The sequence below is a fragment of the Manis pentadactyla genome, chromosome 6, assembly GCF_030020395.1.
Source record: "Manis pentadactyla isolate mManPen7 chromosome 6, mManPen7.hap1, whole genome shotgun sequence".
NCBI classification, from domain to species: Eukaryota; Metazoa; Chordata; class Mammalia; order Pholidota; family Manidae; genus Manis; species Manis pentadactyla.
In genome coordinates, this window is record NC_080024.1 from 111,512,908 (window position 1) to 111,531,155 (window position 18,248).

The 18,248-nt window shown below is 38.9% G+C and overlaps 1 protein-coding gene across 7 annotated transcripts in view; it reads right to left on the minus strand.

Annotated features, from left to right (window-relative positions):
• Window positions 1–18,248, minus strand: part of PTPRM (protein tyrosine phosphatase receptor type M) — an 895,627-nt gene that overhangs the window by 674,040 nt on the left and 203,339 nt on the right. For all 7 annotated transcript variants that reach the window (XM_036880717.2, XM_057504052.1, XM_057504051.1 and 4 more), the window contains exon 2: window positions 5,132–5,254. In XM_036880717.2, the coding sequence (XP_036736612.2) occupies window positions 5,132–5,254 (123 nt within the window). The remainder of the gene's footprint in view (window positions 1–5,131; window positions 5,255–18,248) is intronic.

Genomic DNA, 18,248 nt, shown 5'->3' on the forward strand with positions numbered 1-18,248 from the left:
CCGAATTCAAAAATACATCAAAAGGATCATACACCATGACCAAGTGGGATTCATCCCAGGGATGCAAGTATGGCACAACATTCGAAAGTCCATCAACATCATCCACCACATCAACAAAAAGAAAGACAAAAACTACATGATCATCTCCATAGATGGTGAAAAAGCATTTGACAAAGTTCAACATCCATTCATGTTAAAAACTCTAAGAAAAATGGGAATAGAGGGCAAGTACCTCAACATAATAAAGGCCATCTATGATAAACCCACAGCCAACATTATGTTGAACAGCGAGAAGCTGAAAGCATTTCCTCTGAGATCGGGAACTAGACAGGGATGCCCACTCTCTCCACTGTTATTTAACAAAGTACTGGAGGTCCTAGCCACGGCAATCAGACAAAATAAAGAAATACAAGGAATCCAGATTGGTAAAGAAGAAGTTAAACTGTCACTATTTGCAGATGACATGATACTGTACATAAAAAACCCTAAAGACTCCACCCCAAAACTACTAGAACTGATATTGGAATACAGCAAATTTGCAGGATACAAAATCAACACAGAAATCTGTGGCTTTCCTATATACTAACAATGAACCAACAGAAAGAGAAATCAGGAAAACAACTCCATTCACAATTGCATCAAAAAAAATAAAATACCTAGGAATAAACCTAACCAACGAAGTGAAAGACTTATACTCTGAAAACTACAAGTCACTCTTAAGAGAAATTAAAGGGGACACTAACAGATGGAAACTCATCCCATGCTCGTGGCTAGGAAGAATTAATATCGTCAAAATGGCCATCCTGCCCAAAGCAATATACAGATTTGATGCAATCCCTATGAAACTACCAGCAACATTCTTCAATGAACTGGAACAAATAATTCAAAAATTCATATGGAAACACCAAAGACCCCTAATAGCCAAAGCAATCCTGAGAAAGAAGAATAAAGTAGGGGGGTTCTCACTCCCCAACTTCAAGCTCTACTATAAAGCCATAGTAATCAAGACAATTTGGTACTGGCACAAGAGCAGAGCCACAGACCAATGGAACAGACTAGAGAATCCAGACATTAACCTAGACATATATAGTCAATTAATATTTGATAAAGGAGCCATGGACATACAATGGCGAAATGACAGTCTCTTCAACAGGTGGTGCTGGCAAACTGGACAGCTACATGTAGGTGAATGAAACTGGACCATTGTCTAACCCCATATACAAAAGTAAACTCAAAATGGATCAAAGACCTGAATGTAAGCCATGAAACCATTAAACTCTTGTAAGAAAACATAGGCAAAAACCTCTTAGACATAAACATGAGTGACCTCTTCTTGAACATATCTCCCCGGGCAAGGAAAAAAACAGCAGAAATGAGTAAGTGGGACTATATTAAGCTGAAAAGCTTCTGTACAGCAAAAGACACCATCAATAGAACAAGAAGGATCCCTACAGTATGGGAGAATATATTTGAAAATGACACATACGATAAAGGCTTGACGTCCAGAATATATAAGGAGCTCACACGCCTCAACAAACAAAAAACAAATAACCCAATTAAAAAATGGGCAGAGGAACTGAACAGACAGTTCTCCAAAAAAGAAATACAGATGGCCAACAGACACATGAAAAGATGCTCCACATCGCTAATTATCAGAGAAATGCAAATTAAAACTACAATGAGGTATCACCTCACACCAGTAAGGATGGCTGCCATCCAAAAGACAAACAACAACAAATGTTGGCGAGGCTGTGGAGAAAGGGGAACCCTCCTACACTGCTGGTGGGAATGTAAGTTAGTTCAACCATTGTGGAAAGCAGTATGGAGGTACATCAAAATGCTCAAAACAGACTTACCATTTGACCCAGGAATTCCACTCCTAGGAATTTACCCTAAGAACACAGCAATCAAGTTTGAGAAAGACAGATGCACCCCTATGTTTATTGCAGCACTATTTACAATAGCCAAGAATTGGAAGCAACCTAAATGTCCATCAATAGATGAATGGATAAAGAAGATGTGGTACATATACACAATGGAATACTACTCAGGCATAAGAAAAGGGCAAATCCAATCATTTGCAGCAACATGGATGGAGCTGGAGGGTATTATGCTCAGTGAAACAAGCCAAGCGGAGAAAGAGAAATACCAAATGATTTCACTTATCTGTGGAATATAAGAACAAAGGAAAAACTGAAGGAACAAAACAGCAGCAGAATCACAGAACTCAAGAATGGACTAACAGGTACCAAAGGGAAAGGGACTCGGGAGGATGGGTGGGTAAGGAGGGATAAGGGGGGGAGAATTAGGGGGGTATTAAGATTAACATGTATGGGGGTGTAGGAGAAAAGGGAGGGCTATACAACACAGAGAAGGCAAGTAGTGATTCTACAACATTTTGCTATGCTGATGGACAGTGACTGTAAAGGGGTTTATAGGGGAGACCTGGTATAGGGGAGAGCCTAGTAAACATAATATTCATCATATAAGTGTAGATTAGTGATACCAAAAACAAAGCAAAAAAAAAAAAGGTGCAGTTCCTGTGTGGTAACCTCCAACGAGTTCTACACAAGGTTATAAAGGGCATATAAAAGTGTAGGCAAAGGGTCTGTTTGTGTTTATACAGAGGATCAAAGCCTAATTGGGCTACCCCGAAAATGAACTAAGATACGATATGAAAAAGAACTTCCAACATCTGCACTCTCTGGAAGACTCATGCCAGAAGATGATCATCAAAAAACCCCAACAAAGATCCACACACTGCTACAGCTGTAGATGCACTCATCCCACCAGTTCCTGGACTTGCCATGGGAATGAGGAAGGAGATATCTAAGCTGACCTGTGCATACAGTAAAACAACAAATTTGACTGGATCTATACTGTTGGAACTCAACCAAGAATTTGGAGAAGTGCAATTTGTAGCGCTCCAAACTCTTACAACTACAGACTATTTACTGTTAAAAGAGCATATGGCATGTGAACAGTCCCCAGGAATGGGTTGTTTTAATTTGTCTGATTTCTCTCAGATTGTTCAAGTTCAGCTGGACAATATCCACCATATCATAGATAAGTTTTCACAAATGCCTAAGGTGCCTTAATGGTTTTCATGGTTTCACTGGAGATGGCTGGTAATTACAGATATGCTTTGGTTATGTAACTATACTCCTATTATGTTAATGTGTGTGCACAATTTAAGTAGTAGCTTAAAACCTATACATGCTGAAGTTACTCTACAAGAAGATATGTCAAAGAAATAATCAATCTTCCCATATTTTCTTCCGCCTGCTACTTCTATAGCTTTTCTTCTTCCTTCCTAATTACAACCCTTAAATAGAATTCGTGCCTCATATCAAATTTACCGAGTATCATAATTCTTCCAAGTGGTAAAGATACCTCAAGACAAATGCTGGGCATAAAAGCCACAGGGCATAAATATGCAAAGAAGTAAAAAGCTAACCTTTTCAAACAATAAGGCTTCCCTCTCACTTACCAACTTCACATCTCCCTGTATGGCCCCGGAAGATGACTGGTTAGCCAGAGACGGGTAAGATTCCTCAAGGGAGGAACAACCTAAGACAGGCACAGTCGCAGGGGGGCCATCAGGTGAGAAATTGGGGATCAACAGAGGTGAGGCTTAGAACCTCACCCCCCCTGTTCTGAGAGAAATCTTCTGCATACGTGGATGTTTTATTGCCCTGGTCTAGCTTGGATTAACACATAGTCTACAGGCACACTCCTGATCATCTACATTTGCTCTCTTACAACACTAAACTATGTTTTCTACCTTTATCTTGTATCTACCTACCACTTCAGCATTTTATTAAAAATAATAATAATAAAGAGAGAAATGTGGTATCCACATATAAATCAAGTATAAAAACCAAATGAGTATTCATATTTGAACTGACTCTTTAGAGTTCATAATGCATGAGCAAAACCGAAAGTTTCTGTGATGACTGCCCTTGTACTGTTCACTATGTAACTTATTCATTATGTAAGAATTTGTTCTCCATGTAAGAACTTGTTTGTTATGCCTCAGAAGATTGGAGACTGACGAAAATTAGGCTTGGGGTGGATTAATGATTGTGCATTGAGCATTGACTCCCCTATACAGAATTTTATTGTCGTTAACAACCATTGATCAATAAATATGAGAGATGCCCTCACAAAAAAAAAAAAAAAGGACAGACTTCCAATGGTAAAATAAATAAGTAACCGGGATGTAATGTATAGCATAAAGAATATAGTCAAGATATTGTAACAGCTTGGTAGGGTGATTGTTGGAACCTAGAATTATGTATATAAATGTTTTACCACTGTGTTGTACACTTGAAACTAATGTAATGTAATATTGTGCATCAACTACCCTTCAATAAAAAATAATTATTTAAAAATAATAATAATAATAAAAATAAAAAATCAAACTGTAAACGTATGTCCAATCTCACAGCTCAAAAAGGGTGTCCATTAAAATGATCAATCTCCAATGTGATCAGAGTACACTAGTCACCACCTCCCCACTCTTCCTTCCAAACAAGAAGTAGAATTCTTGTTGGTGTTCAGTGAAAAAATGACTTTCACTCACAGGAAATTTGCTAAGCACTTCTATTTACAGAGGCAAAAGTATCCGCATGTGTGCATCACCATTTTATTTTCAGAATGTTTTCTAGATTATTGGCTTCCTCCCACATTTCCCAGATGCCAAGTAAGCCCCTGAGGCTGACAAAGTTTAAGTAACCTCTCAAGGTCCCTATTTGTGATGAAGACTTTGTTACTTGGATTCCCCCAGCTGGCGTTCCACTGCTAGACACATTTGCCAGAAGAGACATCAATTCCCCAGATCTGCTCCTTGGGAAAGGATCAACTGGGTAATGTCCATTAATCTAGTGCAGGTGTATCCAAAGATAAAGGAAGTAAACTTTGATTCCACTTTAAAGGGAGAGATGCAAAGGTACACTCTCTGTAACCAGTCCTCTTAATTGTACTATCCTCACAGGTAATCAGCCTTTGACTGTCACACTCAAAGACCTACACCCTTGCTCATTTAACCAATACCCAGTCAACCTTTACTGAAATCAATACTTCTGTGAACCCTTGCTTTTAAAAAGAAACCTTAAAACTAAATTCAAACCTGATGGCATCCATGGGTCAGAAGTTGGTTTGGTCAAGGTGTTCACCTGCTCCCAATTAAAGTCGTCGTCTTCAGCTTGACTGTATCCACACGTGTTGTATAGCTCATCAAAGAGGCAGCCACCTAAAACATACAAAAATGAAAAGTAATGTCAGTAACAGTCAGACTGCCGTAAGCCAGGATGATTGCAAGCAACTAAACCTACTTGATGCTAAGCTAAATTTGACTTGAGCTTTGTGCCCAGGAACTGTGGATCTTGGTCCTATTGCACCCTTGCTAAGCACTAGCTGAGTACAGCTGGGTACTTGCCAGTACTGCTATTTTGTACTGTTTTCCAAAAAGAATTCCACTTTCATACTCCTACTGAAAGTAAGATGTAAGTAAATGTATAATTCATATTTTCCCAGATTTACAGGAATTTGGAATAACTGATCCTGTGTTTAAGAACTTTAATAGATGGGGATAAAAGGAAGGTTCCTATGGCCAGAATTCTCACCTGGCCCTGGTTGGCTAGCTCTCTGCACACGTGTGGGCAATATGTTGTTACTGACTCTATATAAAGAGCTCCACCCAGTGCTCTGGGTGACACGGAGGCAGAGCTGCAAAGCTGCAGGAGCGCAGAGCAGAGGCTGGAGTGGTGGAAGCACCAAGAACAGGGATTGGGACAGCTGTGCGGGTAGAGAGGCCCAGAGGACGGCTGTGTGGGCAGAGAGGCTCAGAGGCAGAGACTGGCTCCACAACACTGGCACAATGGTAAGGGACAAAGTGCAGCAAAGATTGTGGACATAGCTTGCAAAATACTTCCCTAGGGATTGTTCTAAATCTAACATAGAAACAGGTTTCACTTTATACTTTACACATTCGAGGTCTCAAAATTAAAATAGATTATAAATTTGCTTATAGTATTCACAATTTTTAAAGGCAAGAATGAATTCAAATCTAAACATGTGTTAAACATTGGGTTAATTTTGGTGATAGAAATTAAGCTTAAAGAAACAAAGAATATAAGAAAATGGAGCATACACAAGGCAATTCAGCTGTTTCAGCATCGTGGGGCACATTGATGATTTTACAATCTGATACCCCATCCTCTTAAATAACTCCTGTTTCTTTGAAGTATTATAGTAACAAATCTTGTATCTAATGTTTCTCATTGCAAAAATGACTGATTATACTGAGCATGTAAATTATTATGAAATTGTGCTATCAATTAGAGAATGCTATTAATTATAGTAATTATAACTACTTGCCAATGATGAAAACCAAGGGTTCTGCTCAAGAAAACAAATAAGAATATTATTACACTATGAGCTGGCAGCAAGAAGATAAGTAAAACAGCAACTTTACAATCTCAGAGGTAAAACACATGTCATAGGTCACCTGGTTCAACTTCCATCCAAATGCTTATGTCAATTCAACAACCTTCTAGTCTAGTACACAGCTTCCAAACAGGTGAGGCACTCAGGAAATTTAGAAAAGCATCCCCATCATGTAGACAATTCTCCCTTTAAAAAGGTCCAAACTGTGCTTCTTGAAATGTATGCTCATGTATCTTAGCTCTACACTGCGAAGAAATAGTAAAAACTCTCAAGCTTTTTTACACAAGAAAGTTGATCATTTGAAAAGGGCTGTCATGTTCTAAGTCTTCACTTCTCCAGGCAAAACATGCTTTGCTCCCCCTAATTCTTCCCATTAGAAGGTTTTCAGACTTCCACCATCCTGGCAGGATTCTCTGAATACTCTTAGGTTTCTCAGCACTCTGAAAAAAATGACTCCAGTCCTGGAGCCAGAAATCAACTGGCTACTTCCCTTGACCTTGTGCTCTTTCAATGGTCTGGGTAGAGTGTTGGTCCATTTTGAGCTGCTGTGAACCTGGAATTCCATACTTCTTTTTCAGACCATTTTCATTGAGCTGCTTCTCCTCTCGTAAAAAGGTAAGTAACTTTCTGAATTCAAACACAGAACTGTACTTTTATCCATACTAAACCTCATTTCATTGTTTTCAATGCATCAGTCCAGCCTGTTGAGAGCTTTTGGAAGCCTGATTTTGTCATTCTGGCATTAGTCATCCTACCTAGACTTGGGCTATCTGCAAATTTGATAAGCATGCTTTTCATGTCTGCCCCCAAATCTCTAATAAAATTATTTTAAGCAGGGCAGAATCAAGGAACCTCAGAGAGTTTTAAAAGGTCTCTTCCAGTTTTTTAGCTTTGTCTTAGTCATTAGCTCTAGGCATGATGTGAAATTAGTGGCCCTAGACACTGTCTTCTGTTAACACTTTTAACAGAACTGATCAATTAAACATTCCACTGAGAACAGAAACTCATTACAAAGATACAGCATTAACTTGATATTTCACCTTGACAACAATTGGTAATTCATATTTTTCTCTTACCTTTAACAAGTTTAGTAACAAGGTGGACTTGTTTAAAACACATAATACAAAAAACTATTCAATTTGGGGCAAGAAATGTTAGAAAACTAGGCAAACATTAAGGAGAAATATTTTCCCTTTGTTGCAAACCCTAACTTTTATGTAGAAAATAGCTCCAATACTGCTAAGTCCAAACAGCAGTAGTACTAATAACACTTAAAAAAAAAAAAAAAAGAACCATGAATTTTGATAGAAAAGGGGCCCTCAAAGGGAACATAGGTAGTACTTTGATCAAAGTCCTGCAGTGGATTCTTAAACAGTGAGAAATAGCTGTATATATCCACAAAACAGCTCAGAGTTGGTTAAAGATCTGGTTTACAAAAAGACTGTTGGCCCTGAAAATATAACCAAATTTAAAGGCAAGAGCACACACGGCTGACAGCAAACCCCAAAGGCTAATACAGCACTGGAGCTTGGATATAATTTTCTCATTACATAAAGCTGTTTTTATCACTTGAAAGGAAACATAAAAGGTATGATATGGCTCTTTGTGGACCTGTGTCTGATTATCAAACCACCGAAAATGGGGCAGACTATGAATTTCCTACTGTCCAAAGATACATGCCCCTGCACACCAATTCTCAGATCCCCCACTGGTCTTCATCCAAGAAATTCGAGCCCCTAAAAATGGTAAAGGTGGTATACTGAGCTACAATGCAGTGAGATTAAGGCAAACAGTATCAGAATGGAAATGACCAATTAATGAGAGAATAATTAAATTTTATGTTTTCCAGGCAGCTTTGCAGAGTAGGGAAGTGAACAGGTTCCAGGGTCAAACATCTGACACATCCCTAGACTTCCACTGCTAGCTTTGTGACTGCAGGCAAATCACTGGGCTCTCTGAACTCTGGTTTCTCCATCTACAGTATGGAGACAACACATACCTCATGTGGTATTTCTGATGATTCAATCTATCTAGCATATGTAAACTTAGTGTAACAGTGTCAGGCATGTTCAACCAGTATTAGCTATTATTAGTTCTTAAGTCCTTCTACCATATGTACCCCAGACAACAATTATTCTCATGAGTTAATTTCATTGCAAATGGTTGGAATGTTCTAAATTATGGAAATTTAGAAGTAGGCAGTGAGGATTTGTGAGCATTGGTGCAGGCACAGTTCTGGGGGCTCCTCTATGCAGCATGGAGGAACGAAGAGCAGGGGCCTACTTTTCAAGTAGATGCTTTGGGGTCAATGAAGAATGCAATAAGAAAGCAAAGTCCCCCGAAGACATAGTGAAATTCAGCATTTCCAAAAATAAGTCTCCTTGATTTCCAGAGTAACAGTTTGCCATTGTGTACAGATATGTTGTCAGCAAGATACTTGTCAAATTCTCTGCAGAACTGTCCTAGTGGGATAGCATGTGGATGGACTATATTATTCCATCAAATCAAAATAAATAATTCCCTTTTGTGTAGAGGGATCAGGACTAAAACAAGAGTCATATATAAGACAGAGGAAGGTTAGGCAAGCCTGTGGGGTGGTGGTCTACACTGTTCATGCTCTGTCACACATACACATACACATGTGTGCCCACATACCTCCATCATACCTTGAGAGATGCTTTCCCTTAACAAATTTGAATACAACATACAACACGGGCTGACTAAAGAATGACCTATTATGCAAAAGGGAGTCAGTGGATGTCCAATACTCAAAATCAACAAAGATGACTTCTGTACAAGGATGATGATTGCATGGCCTGTTCTAGGATATGCAGTGCAACACTATAACAGGAAGATTAAATTAATAAAATTGAAGAACAGTAAAAGTTAAAAAGGAAAGTAGAACAAAACACAAAAACAAAAAGAGAATAATACTGTATCAAGAATATGAATAGGACTCCACCATTACCACCAAAGAATAAAAAACATCAATAGGTTCATTTACTGTAAATTTGCCACAAGTTCCACTTTGAGCTTTGGGATGGCCAGGACAAAGTGGAAAACATGATTGATTGCATAATTCACAGTATCTAGAAGATGATAATATTATACTAAAACTAATAATAGGGGCAAACATTTAATGAGGACTTATTTAATCCTCATATCAACCTTATATGGTAGATACTATGATCCTCATTTTACAGATACAGAAACTAAGGCACAGAAGTTACGCAGCCTACACAAAGTCTCAAAGCTGGAAGGTAGTATGGGGCAGAGATTTAGACCCATGCACCCTGTCTCGGGAGCCCACATTCTTAATGCTACATGATAGAATTTCCAAGCCAAAAACCCAGAAGAAACATGACTACTTTTAATCTTAAATCCACAGAGAACTATCTTCCCAGAGCTCTGGCAAGAAGCAATCAACATAAGTTAATGAACAGAGTTCTCAATAGCATCCACCAGAACAGAGTAATAGGTTTTAGGGTCTATTCAGTAAAATGTCCATCAAAGTTCTATTCAATAAACTTAATTTTGCAGGAGCTCAGTGAATACTAGGATTGAAGCTGTAATATCCCTCAAAATTGTCTTTATGAACATTGTTTCTCTCAATTCTCTCAACAAAGCTTTAGTAGGCCACTATAAGTTTGAGAATTACTTTCCAAATAAAAATTGTGACTAGTCTGTGCTCTCATTGAAGGTAGAGCCATATGCTTTAGAAATCAGATGAAATGGTGTTAAACCTGATATTTTTCATGAAAATGACAGAGTAGAAAGAACAGCTTACATGAAGGGTAGGAATTCTGCTCAAAATTAGTTTTGATTATAATTCTATCTTAGTCATCTTGATATTCCCTAGAACTGGTATATGACTGGTATCCAATAACTGCTTTTTAGAAAAATGGTAATGATACTCCAAAATTCTATGGAAAATTTGGTTACAGTAATTTTGCCTAGATATTTTTCAAGGAAACTGGGGGGAAGTTGGGGTTCCTATGGCCAGGATTCTCACTGAACTTAAACCACCTGATGATGAAACTGGCCTGTTGCTAGGCTGCCACTTCCACACCTTTAGGCAATAAGCTACTATTGCGCTATATAGAGAGCTCGGCCCAGTGCTCTGGGCGGAGGCAGAGACGCTAGTGCTCGACCTACCGCCAGGAGAACAAGCTGGGTAATAAACCCATTCACCCCAAAGAATGTTTTGCTGTCAATTTCTTTGGTCACATTGAATCCATAGTGAACTTGCCCGGGGCTGAAACCCACTGGCAAAACAAAATGTAACCTAATATCCACCAAAACAATGGAAACAATCTCACTAGAGCCCCACAAAACACCCAACCCTGTCCTAGTATATCCCAAGATGAACCAGCTACAAATCTGACTAATCATGGAGTATGTTTACTTTTTATTATGGTTGAAAACTATAAGCCAGTTAAATGTTAATAAAGTCCCCACAAATTATGGATCTTGCTTTAGAAAAGCTAAACTATTTTTCTGGCAATAATTAGTTAGCAAGGCTAGTTGTCTATAAAGGTCATTCTTGATTTATGAAAATAAAATATGGTCATTTGCTTATTGGAGGGAATTTATCTTTCTTCCTTCTTTGGAGTATCAGAGAATTTTTCGGTAGATCCAAGAACACTATTACATCATTAAGACAGAAGCTATAAATGAGAGGATTGTCTACTTTTTCCCCAAAGAAAACCTTATTAAGATCTTTTACATGACCATTCTACATACTACTGAAGCTTCAGGCCTGAAGAGCAGACAAAGGAAAATAAATTGACAAGGATAAGAGCCCACCATTTACAGTAGTATTGGAAAAAAATTTTTATTGTGACCCACAGTCATGATGCCTTGATCCAGCACATATACACATACATCTTATAAACCAAATTTATCTCTAATGAGATACACTGATATTTTTCATTTTTGTTCTACTCCACTTTGTGAGAGGTTGGTCTAGACAAACTAAATGGACTTCAGGATCCTTCAAAAGTTGTTACTTATAGTCTTTAAGGTTTGGGAATAAGAACCATTCCCCAAGGGGATAAATGTTTATTTATCTTGAACAAGATAAAATGTTTATTTATCCTGAAGTTATTAATCAAAACTACTGTGTGAGAGCCCTACTCAGGCAGGCAGAGTGTAACCTGTGACAGATAAAATTCTCTGGTCTTAACAGCTACCATTTTGTGAGTATCTGCCATATGCCAGGCAGATTCTGCTTAAGATAATATACAGTCATTATTTCATTTACTCCTCACAACCAGAATAAGACTTTTGCCCTAATATGTCTGATTCAAAGAACTTGTTACATAACAAAAAAAAAAGACATACAAATGTTTACCTGTATTATTTAATCTTAGATACCCTAAAGGCAAGCATCAGTACTCTTCATGCCAATTAGGAATGTATTTATTATCTCTCAGCTCTAAATTCACTTTTGATTGTTGCCCTGCAAAAATGATGTACCCAGGCCCTCTACATTTCCTGTCCCCACTGGAAAGACATGATGCTCTGACAGGAGAGGATTCTGGTGTGGCAGTGAGAGGGGTGGACTCACAGGGTTCTCTTGGGGCTCCCCAACACAGGGGGACTTCTCCAGCACACGGCCCACAATGCAGGAACTCTCCCAGTGCCCACCTTGCCTGGTACATGGGGGCCAGAAGCGCCCAGCAGACAGCAGCTTGCCCCTCCCCCTCAGTGGTTTTGTAGCAGAGAAACCCCATAGGGACACTTCCCATGGACAGCTTTTCCTTACCACTCCAGAGGGCACATCTCCTCCAAGTTCTATCAGTGCGGACTGACAGAAACTTGCCTGCCATCCAGTGAGCCCTGGATCTCAGCTCTAGAAGGCTCTCTCCTTGGAATCCCATTTCTACTCTGGAGCACTGGCTACTCCTCACTTCTGCTGTTCCTTCTGTCTTAGAGCTCTCTCTACTTCATACCAGCCAATCTCTCGTATTCCTATTCCCTGCTACAATTAATTATTCCTTATACTAACCACCCCCCATTCAAATTATGGAAGGGTTTCTGTCTCCTGACTGGGTCTTGATTGATACATCCTTATTTTTACAAATGGCACTTCGGAGTGGTCAGATATCTGGCCCAAAGTTACAGAGTGCAGTGTAGGGCTAGCAGCTCAATCAATGTCTGAGTTCCAAGTTCATATGCTTCCTACTCTGCACACCTGCACCTTTACTGCACCTCTATAAAGTAAGTGAACAAGTGCAATATTTATACACTGATGGCTATTTAATTGAACTGCAAATAAGCTCCTAAAAGTGCTGTTTCTAAGAAGCCAATGGAGGAAAATCAAATGTTAATTCCATAAACTTATTTATAAGATGCATACATGTTTTGATTTGTTCTGCCTTTAGTAGGATAAATTGACTTACATACTCTAACAATCATTATTCTTGTTGCAATTACAGTTCACTTAAAGTTATTTTGTAAAAAGACTGTAATACTCCTTGAGGAGCTTTCCTGAACATTTTTCTCATTTGTTCTAAATACAGAATGACCCCATTTAAGGCAGTCTTTAGCAAATGCAAAAGTATTAAATGGGTCTCCATGCTGAAAAGGCAGATCAAAAACTAGGGCTAAAGCAACCCCCAAAGAATTAATGTTCCATTTTCCTAAAATATATGTAATCTCAGGTCCTATCCATGTTTTTCAAATTTAAAATTGCCAGATAAATGGCTACAAATTACACATCTCAAAGGATAAACAGATAGCAAGATGTAATATACATAATTGTTTTAAGAGTTAAAATGACAAACCTACAACAACATAGCAAGCCACTGCTTTCTTTTTCTAAATCAATCCCAGTGACATCTACATTTAATTGCCTGTCAAACAATGAAAGTATGTAATGCCTCTTAAACTTTGAGTGCCTCAGTGATGGTTACTGAATCAGACACTAAGCATTACAGAAATACTCTTCTACATAATTTAATCTAGCAAGCAGTTTTCACACATTGCACATGCATTAAAGTGGCTAATGCTATGCTCTATTGTAAAAAGTGCTGTTTGACGATGGACATATTTTACATAATTCAAAGGAAATGAGTTGTCTTGTTCTTGAAGTTTCTATGGCTTATTATACTTACTGCATACTTTATTTCATATCAATTCACTGATTCTTAATTTTTAAAAATCCCTGATTGCAGAGGATATGAACAGACAATTCTCCAAAGAAGAGATTCAGATGGCCAACAGGCACATGAAAAGATGTTCCACATCACTAATTATCAGGGAAATGCAAATAAAAACCATAATGAGATATCACCTCACACAGGATGGCCAGCATCAAAAAGACTAAGAACAAGAAATGCTGGTGAGGATGTGGAGAAGGGGGAACCCTCCTACACTGCTGGTGGGAATGTAAGCTAATTCAACCATTGTGGAAAGCAGTATGGAGGTTCCTCCAAAAACTAAAAAAGAAATACCATTTGACCCAGGAATTCCACTCCTAGGAATTTACCCAAAGAATATATTTCTCAGATTAAAAAAGACATATGCACCCCTTGTTTATTGCAGCACTATTTACAATACCTAAGATATGGAAGCAACCTAAACGTCCATCAGTAGACGACTGGATAAAGAGGATATGAAACATATACACAATGGACTACTACTCAGCCATAAGAAAGAAACAAATTCTGCAATTTGCAACAACATGCATGGAGCTGGAGGATATTATGCTCAGTGAAATAAGCCAGGCAGAAAAGAAGAAGAAGAAAAAAAAGAAATAAGCCAGACAGAGAAAGTCAAGTACCAAGTGATTTCCCTCATTTGTGGAGTATAGCAACAAAGCAAAACTGAAGGAACAAAACAGCAACAGACTCACAGACTCCAAGAAGGGACTAGCGGTTACTAAAGGGGAGGGGTGGGGAGGGAGGGAGAAGGGGATTTAGGGGTATTACAATCGGCACACATGGTGTCGGGGGGACCAGGAGGAAGACAGTGTAGCATAGCACAGAGAAGGCAAATAGTGACTCTGTGGCATCTTACTATACTGATGGGCAGTGACTGCAATGGGGCATGGAGGGACACAATAACAAGGGTGAATGTAGTTACCACATTGTTTTTCATGTGAAACCTTCATAAGAGTGTATATCAATAATACCTTAATAAAATAGATAAATAAATAAAATCCCTGATTGTAACAAACAACAATATATTTTTCTAATCGATCTTAAAATCTTTTTTTAAAATAGGAGATGGTATTATTTGCATCCCCAAATATTGTACAGATGCAGCCAAATCATTAGGGACCTGACTGTCCCAGTTTTCCACATACAAAGAAGTACCTCACAGAGTTGCTGTAGGATTAAATTAAACTACTTATGCAAATTCTGTGTAAATTCTAATCTACCTGAACATAGCATTGGTAGTCTTATTCTCCACACCAATATTGAAAACTATAGTATGAAAAAAAGTTGTCTGCCTCTATCAATCATAGCAACAGGCATCAAAAAGGAAAACAAAATGACATAGTATCTGCCAGAACTGTTCAGGGAAGTTGATTGAACCCATATCCGTATTCCTCCCCTGACCTCCCAAGTCTTCTGTGTCCTCATCCCACACTGGAGCAGTAGTTGCCAAAGTGGGTCCCTAGACCAGCAGTATCACCTGGGAACTTAATTAGAAATGCAAATTTTCAGACCCACCCCCAACCTACTGAGTCAGAAACTCTGCAGTGGAGAGCCCAGCCATCTTTTTCAACAAAGCCAGGCCTCCAGGTAACTCTGATGTATGCTAATGTTTCATCATTGCTGTTCTATCTAGGCAGACCTATTTAGCCAGAGTCACCTGGGAGCAGCCCAAAGAATTTGTGCCTTTAAAAAGTTCCCAGAATAATCTAATCATTGACCCAGTTTAGAAAAATGCTATAGATCAGTGATTGCAAACATTTTAAGGTATTTTATCAGTTTTTTAAAGAGTCACAACCATCTTATGTTTACTTATTTATGAATTGTAAAATGTAACCCTTTATATATGCAGATTATACAGACACATATACAATTGACCTTTTAAACATGAACTAGAAAATAAATATAGATTGAAGTTAAAATATTTTGTTCCATACATGAACAGACTGTAGCATTATACCCCCAAAGAGTGTGAAGAAAGCCTTCTGGAGATCACTGCTCTAAATAACCCTTTGTAGTTGTCTTGCCTGAGGATTTCAGCCCCAGAGAAGTTCACTATGGATTGGTGAGAAGGGGAAATGACAATGGAATGTTCTTGGGATAAGTTTTATACCCAACTTTATTCTCATGGCAGTAGGTCAAGCACTAAAATCACGTCTGTATCCAGCAGTCTGTAGGGCCATAATCCACCTCTGTCTCTGCCTCCACCCAGATAGTGATTCAGTCAATAGTAGCTCATTGCCTAGAGTGTGGAAGCAGTAGCCTAGAAGTAGGCCAATTACATATCAAGTAGTTTAGGGTCAGGTGAGGATCCTGGCCATAGGAACTTCTGTTTTCCCCAGAGAAGTCATAAAAATCTCTCAAATGAATAAGGGCAACAGAGTTAACCCTACTTAATCAAAGCCATGAATTCCATGCTCTAATTTCATGCTAAGAAACCCCCAATCTATCATTTTTCTCCTAAGAAAATATTGTAAATACACAATCAGAAGACATATCTTAGGTAGAAAACAATCCTGGTTATTGGTTAGAGATACCCAGGAAATTAACACTAAAGAAAACATAGAATTAAACTTTATGCCCAGTAGTATTTTGCCAGTTTAGTACGATTTACAAATCCTTATCTTGATGATTTTATTAGCATAAAATCATTATCTGGGATAGCTGATAAAATAAATTCCTGAATTTATCAATATGCAGTACAGCTGATTCATGTTATTCAGCTCAAAACAGCCAGCCAATTGTTTATTTCCACTCAAATAAATGCATTTCCCTCAATGAACATTTTTTCTACACATCACATTGACTGGGTAGAATCAAATTAAAAGGATAAAGTAAACATAATTTCCTAAACCCTCTTGGTGAAACATTCATTCCAATTTCCTATCATTAGGAGTACTTATTCTAAAGCAAAAATTGGTTAACTTGTAAGGCTGATTCTATTAATTGGAATCTGAGACCTAGGATACATTAAGTCCTGGATCTGTGAACTACCTAGTCTGTCTTTGGACAACTCACAGACCGTGTGTCTTGCTCACTGTATGAAAAGGGGATTTGCAGAGCTCACATCACAGGTACAATTAATGTACGTTATTTCAAGGATGATAACAGGAGGATTACAATACTGGTCTTCATTTAGTCCAGGAGACTAATGATAATATGCCCCAATGAGCTAGAAGTAAGGAACAAGAACAGGAGTTCCCCTACCACCACGCAACAGACACAGTTCCTTCATCCTTCATACCTTTCTAGACAGGCACATCTTACTGTATTCAGCATAATTCTCAGTTTAAAGATCTGCATTTTTTATAAAACATGAATCCAAAATCCAAGTCTCCTACCTAATGTGGTACTAAAGTGAGGAAACAGCAATGTATTCCAATGCCAAGGCAGGAAGGTGGCCCTGTTGGACTTACTGAGAAACAGCATGCTGGTCTTCAACCCAGAAGTTCTCTAAAGGATTTCTGGGGGGCAATTTGATCATAGGTAAATCCCTGAGGACTTATGCCCTATAGAAGATTTGACTCTTTTGTAATGTTATTACCCATCTCCCAGGGAAGTGATGAAGTTGAACTTGATGAATGTGAAAGTGTACTCACTGTTATAAGATGATGAATATCAAAGCAAGCCACAACTATGTTTGGTGCATGCTATCTGAAGCAGGAAATTAAAGTGATAGACATCTCTTTATGAATATTGCCTGTGCTGGTTGACAGCAGCACAAACCAGAGGCTCAAGTCAGAAACCTGTGAGTCAACAACCTCTCCACCCAAAACCTTCACCATGTTGCAGACGATTTTGTGCATATTTCTCCTATCAGTCTCCTATTCCACCACACCATAACTTGAGTTAACCAGTCCTCTCACATCCAGACTCTGCCCTTTCTCCCACATACTACCAGTGAGCTGTCCTAATACAACACACAGCTGACAATGGTCTCTCCCTACTTAAAATTACTCATGGGCTACTCACTGCCCATAGAATAATAGTGAAATGTTACCAGGTAACACGAGTGGTCTTCTGGGTATGATCCTTGTTTACCTCTTTATCCTTATTTCCATTTAATTGTATACTCTGGCAATTCCTGACTGAATAAAATGAAGGTTCTTATGGCCAGGATTCTGGCCCTGGTCTGCTAGCTCACTACACACATGTGGACAATACATTGCTGTTAACTCTATATAAAAAGCTCCACCCAGTGCTCTGGGCTGCATGGTGGCATGGCTGCAAGGCTGCAGGAGAGCAGAGACTTGGGTGGTGGCAGTGCCAAGGAAAGAGACTGAGACTGCTGTGCGGGGGCAGAGTAGCCCAGAGGCAGAGACCGGCTTGGTGCATGCAGACTCGTTCTGAGTGGACAGGATTCTAGTGACTGACCTGCCACCATGGGAATAAAGTTGGGTATAAACCCTTCCACCCTGAAAACATTCCATTGTCATTTCTTTGGTCTCACTGAATCCATAGTGAACTTGTCCGGGGCTGAAACCCATTGGCAAGACACTAACTATCAGCAGATTGACTCCAATGACATTTGCTGCCCAAATGCTACATGTCTGCTTATAGCATCCCTGTACTGCCACCCCAGAATCTGGCTAGTGGACTCCTGCTCAAATGCCAACTCAGATGCCCATTCTCCTG